The sequence below is a fragment of the Syngnathus typhle genome, linkage group LG20 (genome assembly GCF_033458585.1).
Source record: "Syngnathus typhle isolate RoL2023-S1 ecotype Sweden linkage group LG20, RoL_Styp_1.0, whole genome shotgun sequence".
Classification (NCBI taxonomy): domain Eukaryota; kingdom Metazoa; phylum Chordata; class Actinopteri; order Syngnathiformes; family Syngnathidae; genus Syngnathus; species Syngnathus typhle.
In genome coordinates this window covers 9,178,015-9,187,757 of record NC_083757.1, presented here as the reverse complement: position 1 = coordinate 9,187,757, position 9,743 = coordinate 9,178,015, and the positions used below count along the sequence as shown (strand labels likewise).

General features: G+C 40.0%; 1 protein-coding gene across 1 annotated transcript in view; it reads left to right on the top strand.

The window, feature by feature from the left end:
* Positions 1 to 2,870: 2,870 nt before the first annotated feature.
* Positions 2,871 to 9,743, top strand: part of LOC133144986 (lamin-A-like) — a 32,114-nt gene continuing 25,241 nt past the window's right edge. The window contains exons 1-2 of the mRNA XM_061268038.1: positions 2,871 to 3,771; positions 4,131 to 4,256. Coding sequence (XP_061124022.1) covers positions 3,554 to 3,771; positions 4,131 to 4,256 — 344 coding nt within the window. The 5' untranslated portion in view covers positions 2,871 to 3,553. The remainder of the gene's footprint in view (positions 3,772 to 4,130; positions 4,257 to 9,743) is intronic.

Below are 9,743 nucleotides of genomic sequence, written 5' to 3'. Positions count from 1 at the left end.
ATCGCGCAATTGCAGCGTTCCGCCCGACGCGCAGCCGACCGCGCAACTGCTCCGCGCTGGTCGCATTATTGTGACAGAGCCGTCGCTGAAATTTAGAAAATATTTGTAACGTCTTGATGTACTTTCTCAAATTGAAGTGTACCTCACTGAGCAGGGAGCCTAATTTGGTCCGATCGCGCGACCGCCCGCAGCGCGCCGGGCGGTGCGTCACTGTCGCATTGCTTTAAGAACGTCTTTGTGTTTTAGGATGGCTTTACTGCTCCCACTTGCTTTATTTGGAGGCATGATTAGCCTTTGGTAAACGTTGTTTTCCATTCATAAAAATTAATTACATTTTTATTTTATTCAACAGGCCTCCAACTCCAGCCTCATCATTACCGTCGTTGGTATACTCTATGGGGAAGAGGTGGTGGAGGTTGTGTCGGATTCGGGGGAAGTGACAGTCATCAAACTTGATATCTGGCAAAAAACCTTCAGCCAGCCCCCCCATATCCCACAAGATGGGATGCCCATTACTGTCACCCGTGTGCAGGGTGACGTGACAAAGATTGAATGTGTGAATGAATGCATGAATGAATGAATGAATGAATTGTTCAAAACAATTGAATGTTTGCAATTTATTGAATGCATGAATGAATGGTGATAAATAAATGTTACATGTTCACTTTTCGAACAACAAAGGACACTGATGTGTTTGTTTTATTGATTTGTTAACACTGACTATCTCTTTTATGTAATGCGTTTGTGCATTAGTTTGTGGCCTTCTATTTTCATATGTTTCAGATTCCATTTGGGAAGGTTAGTGGATGTAGTTTAGCTTTGAGAGAGCTCTTATTTTACTCAATTAACATACTACAAATGAGCAAACAATATGATATCAAACTGGTTACTTTAAATTTGTACATATAATATTCATAACACTTCTAATTTCTACATTTTTCCACCGATTCAACTTGTTCCAACTTTCAACTGTTCATCTTTTGCCTACCTATTCCACAACTTCCCACTTACCGAAAACGTCACATCTTTTATTTTGAAATTCAACCCAAATTCTCTCAAATTCCATTTTTCTACTCTAATTTCTACATTTTTCAACCGATTCAACCCATTCCAACTTTCAACTGTTCATCATTTTTCTACCTATTCCACAATTTCCAACTTACCAAAAATTTCACATCTTTTATTTTGAAATTCAGACCCAATTCCTTTTTCCGTTCTCATTTCTACATTTTTCAACCGATTCAACCCATTCCAACTTTCAACTCTTTATCTTTTGCCTACCTATTCCACAACTTCCCACTTACCAAAAACCTCACATCTTTTATTTTGGAATTCAACCAAAATTCTCTAAAATTTTGTTTTTCTACTCTTATTTCAACATTTTTCAACCGATTCAACCCATTCCAACTTTCAACTGTTCATCATTTTTCTACCTATTCCACAACTTACCAAATACTTCACATCTTTTATTTTGAAATTCACTCCCAATTCCTTTTTCCCTTCTCATTTCTACATTTTTCAACCGATTCAACCCATTCCAACTTTCAACTGTTCATCATTTTTCTACCTATTCCACAACTTACCAAAAATTTCACATCTTTTATTTTGAAATTCACACCCAGTTCCTTTTTCCCTTCTCATTTCTACATTTTTCAACCGATTCAACTCGTTTCAACATCATTCTGCAGCATTCCTTAAATATTTATTCAACTTCTTCACCTTCACACGCAATTCCTTCAGGAATTGCAAATTCTAGTTAGTGTGAAGGTGAAGACCTTCACACTATTGTTATTCCTGTACTTTATTAGTGTGAAGGTGAAGACCTTCACACTATTGTTATTCCTGTCCTTTATTAGTGTGAAGGTGAAGACCTTCACACTATTGTTATTCCTGTCCTTTATTATTATTAGTGTGAAGGTGAAGGCCTTCACACTATTGTTATTCTACAACATTTTGCGCTAGCTTTCCGTTAGCTTTCTTTGGCGCTTAACTAGTTCCACATACTTCAACCGATTCACTCCATTCCACTTTTCACTTATTCCAAAAATTCATGGCATGGGTGCTCACATTTTTCTCGTTCCAAAAATTTTCCGTTTTCGCATAATTCACAAATTTATGGCGATTTTTGCCCCATTCATTCTTAATGGCAGATTCAACATTTCACATTTACATTGTTCCAGTTTGATATTCACATAATTCAACACATTCAAATCACATTGGGGACATTCCCAAACTTGCCAAATTCAAAATTTTCACGTTTTCACTTTTAAAATTTGCATAAAATTTTGCAAAATTTCATAAAATTTCGTTTTTCACTTCTAACTTATACATTTTTCCACCGATTCAACTCGTTCCAACTTTCAACTATTCATCTTTTGCCTACCTATTCCACAACTTCCCACTTACCAAAAACGTCACATCTTTTATTTTGAAATTCAACCTAAAACTTCACATCTTTTATTTTGAAATTCAACCCAAATTCTCTAAAGTTTCCTTTTTCTACTCTAATTTCTACATTTTTCAACCGATTCAACCCATTCCAACTTTCAACTGTTCATCATTTTTCTACCTATTCCACAACTTACCAAATACTTCACATCTTTTATTTTCAAATTCATTCCCAATTCCTTTTTCCCTTCTCATTTCTACATTTTTCAACCGATTCCACCCATTCCAACTTTCAACTGTTCATCATTTTTCTACCTATTCCACAATTTCCCACTTACCAAAAATTTCACATCTTTTATTTTGAAATTCACACCCAATTCCTTTTTCCCTTCTCATTTCTACATTTTTCAACCGATTCAACCCATTCCAACTTTCAACTGTTCATTATTTTTCTACCTATTCCACAACTTCCCACTTACCAAAAACTTCACATATTTTATTTTGAAATTCACACCCAATTCCTTTTTCTCTTCTCATTTCTACATTTTTCAACCGATTCAACCCATTCCAACTTTACACTGTTCATCATTTTTCTACCTATTCCACAACTTCCCACTTACCAAAAACTTCACATCTTTTATTTTGAAATTCACACCCAATTGCTTTTTCCCTTCTCATTTCTACATTTTTCAACCGATTCAACCCATTCCAACTTTCAACTGTTCATCATTTTTCTACCTATTCCACAACTTACTAAAAACTTCACGTCTTTTATTTTGAAATTCACACCCAATTCTCCAATATTTCCTTTTCCCCTTCTCATTTCTACATTTTTCAACCGATTCAACCCATTCCAACTTTCAACTGTTCATCATTTTTCTACCTATCCCACATTTTTTTTTACCTATTCCACAACTTACCAAAAACTTCACATCTTTTATTTTGAAATTCACCACAAATTCTCCAAATATTCTACATTTCTCAAGTAATTCAACACGTTTCCACATCGTTCGGCAGCATTCCCCGAAGAAGTTATTCATACATTTCGCCTTCACACGCAATTTCTCCAGAAATTGCAAAATTCTAGTTACAAAGGAAACTTTGACTTTGAAGAAACCTCTATGACGTTTCTTTGATAAGTGCATGTTGCATTTGGTGTAATGGCATGATACTGACAGAGTCTTTTCTGGATCAACAGAAGCAAATTCGAAAAATGGCAACCCCAGAAAACACTCCTCAAGATGCATACAATGAGCTGAGGGCCATTTACGAGACGGAGCTGGCGAAAGCCCGTGCGGCTCTGGTCTTAGAGGCCACAGAGCGTGAACGTCTGCAGGTGGAGTTGTCCAAGCTGAGGATTGATTTTGACGAGCTGGAAGCAAGGTGAGGCCCGCCCGGCCATTTTATCAAAAATATGCCAACAACAAAATGGATAGTGGATATTAGTGCTGACATAATTGCTTTGCTGCTGGGGCCACACCCCAAGGAAAATCCTCCTCGTGACTAATTGCAGCTCAATTGGACTTTCAGTTAACCATCCCATATGTGGGACTCTCGATGGGATCACCGGTGTTTGAGTGATGTTCCAGTTATTTATTTTCTTTCTGTGTGTTCGCAGTTGTCATGGTGATTGTTCTGGTGTTTTTTTAACTCGGCTGTATGTATTTGTTTGTTCACGCTGATTTCTCCGACTGCCCGAAATTTTCCATATTCCCAGTTTATGTGTATATCTGTCATCTCAGGGACACGAAGAAAGAATCCAATCTGGCGAAAGCCCGTGCGGCTCTGGTCTCAGAGGCCACAGAGCGTGAACGTCTGCAGGTGGAGTTGTCCAAGCTGAAGATTGATTTTGACGAGCTGGAAGCACGGTGAGGCCCGCCCGGCCATTTTATCAAAAATATGCCAACAACAAAATGGATAGTGGATATTAGTGCTGACATAATTGCTTTGCTGCTGGGGCCACACCCCAAGGAAAATCCTCCTCGTGACTAATTGCAGCTCAATTGGACTTTCAGTTAACCATCCCATAGTCGCACATCAATATAAATAGCGCATTTGACTGCGTCGAGGGTTTAATACTGTTTTTGCTCAGGAAGTCGCATCACATTCAAATCCTTAAAGATGAGCTGGAGTTTGAAAATAAGCTGCATTCCGCGGTCGGTAATTACCATCACTATCGCTTATTTAATTAATGAAAATAAAGCTGAGTCATTTTCACGTCTCACGTAGGACTTGCGCATGGTCCAAAGCCAGCACGAGTCTCGCATGGTGGAGTTGGAAGCCGGCCAAAAAGTGAAAGATCTGGAGGAGGCTCTGTCTACAGAGAGGGAGCGGACCCAGAACAAGGAGGAGAGGTCTTTTTACAGCTTTAGAACATACCACAACGTTTGCTCTCATAGCAATTAATGTCTCCACGTTTGTCCCCAGGGTACGCCAAACCATGACGGCCAGCAAAAAGAGGAAACGTCCGAAGGACAGCGAGGGTTTGAGCTCGGGCGGATGCAATGTGCCTCGTCCTAAAATCGCCCAGCAGGTCACTGTGGATGAGCAGCAGGTCACTGTGGATGAGCAGCAGGTCACTCTGGATGAGGTGGACTCAAATATGTCAGACTCCGCAATACAGTTGATGAGGTCAGTGGATGTGTCACAGGGGAACATCTTACGAAATTTGCACATTTTCCAGTAACGACTAACCTGTTGAGATCAATTTCAACTATTAGGATCAGAATTTGGGGGACTGGCAGGTGAAGCTCCAGATTGGATCTTCTGCTCCCATCGTATTCAAGTTTGCCGCAGAATTCATCCTGAAGGCCCACGAGAGTGTCACGGTAATCAATCTTATCTGGAAGATCTCAGATAGAAGGTGCTCAATATTTCAATGACCTTTACATGCATCAGATCTGGGCGGCTGACGCTGGCCGAAACCACAATCCTCCCTCTGATCTAGTCTGGGAGACACAGTCCAACTGGGGACCCGTAGGCCAGGTCCACTTTACCTTGATCAACGCCAACGGAGAGGTGACACATCTTTCAAGCGATAAGAAGCAATATTTCTATTTTGACGTCCGTTTTTCTTCCAGGAAATAAGGATGAGCAAAGCCACTGGCGCACGTTTGGAAGATGATGATGGAAATTCCACTTCCACCGTGGGATAGAGGAAATGGAATTTCGGTTTCTTGTGTGTCTTGACATATGAAGGGATTGACAATAAAGCAGACTTTGACTTTTGACATGGTCACATTATAAAAATATTGTATAACAATACAATTAAATGGGCTTTTTTTAAATAAAATCTGCTCCGACCTGTTGTGAAATCTAATTGAAATAATTGAAATAAAGTTGTTGTTCTTTAAAAATGATTGAATTCGTCTTTTTTCATTCTGTGTAATTACATTCTGCTGTATGCACCAAAAAAAAAAGAGTGTAATACCGGTTTCATCAGTATATAATTGAAACCGTAAGGTATTCGGAAATCCCTGCGGTCAGTAGAATATATAACGGCTGTGCAATGAGAAGTCAAGACATGTTCCACGAGAGCAGGCGGTCAAGGCAAGAGTAATCTCGACGCAACATGCCCAACATGTGTAAGTCAGTGATGAATGTTTCCTGAATTTTCTTCCTCTTTTGCCATTCATTCATGATTTTCTTCTGCTTCCGCATTAGACACGCAAATTCTCGCGGTGGGCTTGGTGGCTTTTCTAGTACTGCGAGCCAATGGCGCTCCGTTGACAGAAGCGACCACCGTCTTGCCATCAAGCGACACCTCAAGAGAGGAGGAAACGGCGCCCTCTGACCTGCTGACCTCTGCTCATGTTTGGGACTCGGTTCTGGGTACCGCTAAAGAACACCAGAAAGCTGTAAGTGGAAATTCAGAAAGCATCTTCATTGTCTTCTCCTGGCTGTAAAACATATCTGACTTGTGACTAATTTCAATATCAGTTTGATGATGAATTCCAAAACAATGTCAACTTTCATTTACTGGAGCACTACAAAGCACCTCAGTTTCCAGCAAACTGCCCCAGCTCCAACTTTAGCAAGGTAAGAACCAGAAATGGAAAACCACCAGAGGTGGGAGAAAATACAGACACTGACTTTTTCCATAATTGTTTGCTAGCATCGGCTTGACTTTTATGCGTAGGTTGAATAGATATTTGTTTTTTAACTGACCTAAATATTCTTTTTTCCAGGAGGCTTGCCTGCACAGGCTGGCCCAAGGTCTGTCCACTTACATAATTCTTCTCAAGCACGTGGAGAAGGAATATCCCGGCAGTAAAATTCTGTCTGAGGCCAAACACTACTCTGAACTCCTGCTCTACAATATCAAACAAAAGGTTGGCCAGTGTGACAATTTAAGGATAGGAAATGAATTTTGCTGTTACTATAATACCTATTTTGACATTGTGTTGCTTACTCTTGTCCGGCAGATGAAAAAACCAGAAGCGGTCACAGGCCTGAGTAGCAATGAGGAGGAGAGCCTATTGAGGTCACTGTACCACCCCGATGCTTTCCACAGAAAGATGACGGCGCACAACATCCTGCGGAAGCTCTACATCTTCATTGTTGACGGCGAGAGGGCGCTGAGGCGCAAAGAACGGCGAAGGGGAAAACATGCCAAGGTCTTCGCCATGTTTAGTTTATTGCGGTAGTCACGTCCGCCACTGAAGCCCGTCGGAAATGTTGGGCAAAACATGAAGTGAATTAAGTTGTTGGATCTGCACTGACGTGTCGTAACCCACTGACGGATTGATGATGTATTTGTTTTTGCACTGAGTTTTTTAAATTTTTTATTCTGTAGATAACCTATTTATTGCTCATTCAAAAAAGCCATTGTGAATCTAAGACCTTATTTATTGCAAACAGTCGTATGAATTATTTAAAGAAGATATTTATTACATATTATTGTTTTTATACTTGAAGGCATGATAATTATATTTATTTTTTAAACGGAATGTATTTTTAAAACATGAATAAAACTATTTGCTTACTTGTGAATTAAACTGCTTGATTTATAACACTTTGGCAGGTGTCTTTTGAGAATTTCACTTATTAGATTGAACTACAGAAATCTCTTTTTCTGAGATTCAAAGACATCGTATATATATATATATATATTTGCAAAACTGAAATATCGTAAGGCCACTTATGGGCTTTACTGTCAGACATTTATTGACAAGAACATGGAACAGACTTCAAGACAATGTCGTAACAATAACAAATAAATATCTCAGACCAAATTGACTTTCAGGTGGCCAACTCGTCGTGGTCTTCGGGTGGAGGTTGTTGATGCAGGTGCACGTCATCCTTCTTCAACCCCAAAGTAAACTGAAACGAAGCAAAAACAGCCAACGATACATATGTCATTGTTGTTTTTGACTTAATCTGCCATTTTTTTTAAGGTTCTCTTTCTACATATTTACCAAACACAAGCGATACATTAACTTCAATACAAAAAAGGGCACTACCTCAAATACAACTTAGAAAACAGTTTGACTGAAATGGTAGTCATTCAATAAATAAATATACGCACATTTTCTTTTTCAAATTGCAGCCTTTGCGGTTTTGAAAATTGCAGTTGATCACATTGCAACGTCGACTTGAATTCTATTCATCTCTCAGTTTTAATGCACAGACAGACACACGAGAGAAAACGCTGACACAGAAGCAGTGGATGACGCAAATCAGTGTTGCCGCAAGCAGACCTGTTGCTGAGATTGTCTCATGTGTTGAGACGAGCGACACTAGACGGTGTTCAGGTGAACGTCACCACCAAGAATTTACCGATAACGACAGTGGAGTGGTTTTCACTACAGGTAAACAGCTGGCAAATGTGACAAAAATTCCAAAATCTCGTAGAGAAAAGTTCCTACGACAAATAAAAGCACAAGAAAAGTTAAAAGAAAAATTGGAAGTGAGACGTAAAAAACAGGAACTAAAGAGAATCATGAAAAACTCTAAAGAGAGGGAACAGTACAGTCAAATTGCAGAGGTAAGACAAAGGAAATTGGGTTATATTAGAACCCGTTATCAACAGGACAAGCGTTTTTGTGCCAAACAAAAGTCCTATTTTACACAACGTTGTCAGACGGATCATGAGTTTAAGAAGAAAAACCTTTCCCGTTTCTCACGTCGTTATAGGACAGATGAGTGTTTTACGATGAGACGACGCGCTTACATCACAGAACGTTACCGTGACGACGTTGGGTTTCGAAACAGGCAGCGCTCTTACATGACACGCCGTTATTTAAACAACCCTGAATTCCGATTAAAACATCAGGAAATCATGAGGCGCATAATGGCAAAAAAATCTGATTCACTGAAGACCAAAACAATGCGCAGAGTAAGTACGCTTTTGAAAAAATACTAAGTCATAAACCGACTATGTAGGGAGCGAAATGACTGTGTGCTCATGAAAGCTGTTGAGGTATTCAAAGCCCAAATTAAGAATGGCCCCACATTTGTCTGCACTGTTTGCCACAGAGCATTGTTTCCGAACCAAGTACGCGCTTGTCAACGTAGATTTTATAAGAAAAACAGACATGTTGTTGCAAGTTGTCTCACGGGACAATTTGTCCATATCTGTGATGATGAATGTCAGGCCTCGTGCAGCGTACCAGCTGAAAGAAAACTGGAGTGGATATGTCACACTTGCTATAGTCACCTCAAAGATGGTAAAATGCCTGCACTTGCTGTTGCGAACAATCTCACACTCTCTGATATTCCAAAGGAACTGTGTGGATTGAACATACTGGAGAGACACCTCATTTCCAAATACATATCATTTGCCAAAATTGTACCTCTTCCCAAAGGTCAACAACGAGCCATTCGTGGAAATGTGGTGTGCGTGCCATCGGAAGTACAAGAGACGGTCAATGTCTTGCCCAGACTAAGAAGTAAGTCACAGATGTTGAGAGTGAAACTGAAGAGACGGCTTTGCTACAAAGGCCATCAGTTTTTTCAAACTGTCACTTGGTCTAAGCTAATGAGCGCTCTGATGAAACTGAAACAAGTCCATCCACAGTACAGAGACATAACCATTCGCGACGATGCGGACCTTTGCGACCCAACCCTCACTGACGATGAGAGCAGCTCCGATGAAGCGCAAATGAGCGACAGTGAGTACAATGAGGAAGCTCTGGAGGAGATGTACAGATTTGAAAGTGATGCTCTGTGTGGGATGAACAGTGACTCTCAACATGACAACAGTGGTAACAAACAGCAACAAGGAAATTCGGAAGACGGTGATCAACCAAATGGTGGAGTGATACTTGAATCGTGTCTCCAACCCAATGATGTGGCAGAGGAAATTATGAGTTTTACAGAGGGCATTTATTGTGTTGCTCCTGCAGAAAGAAACA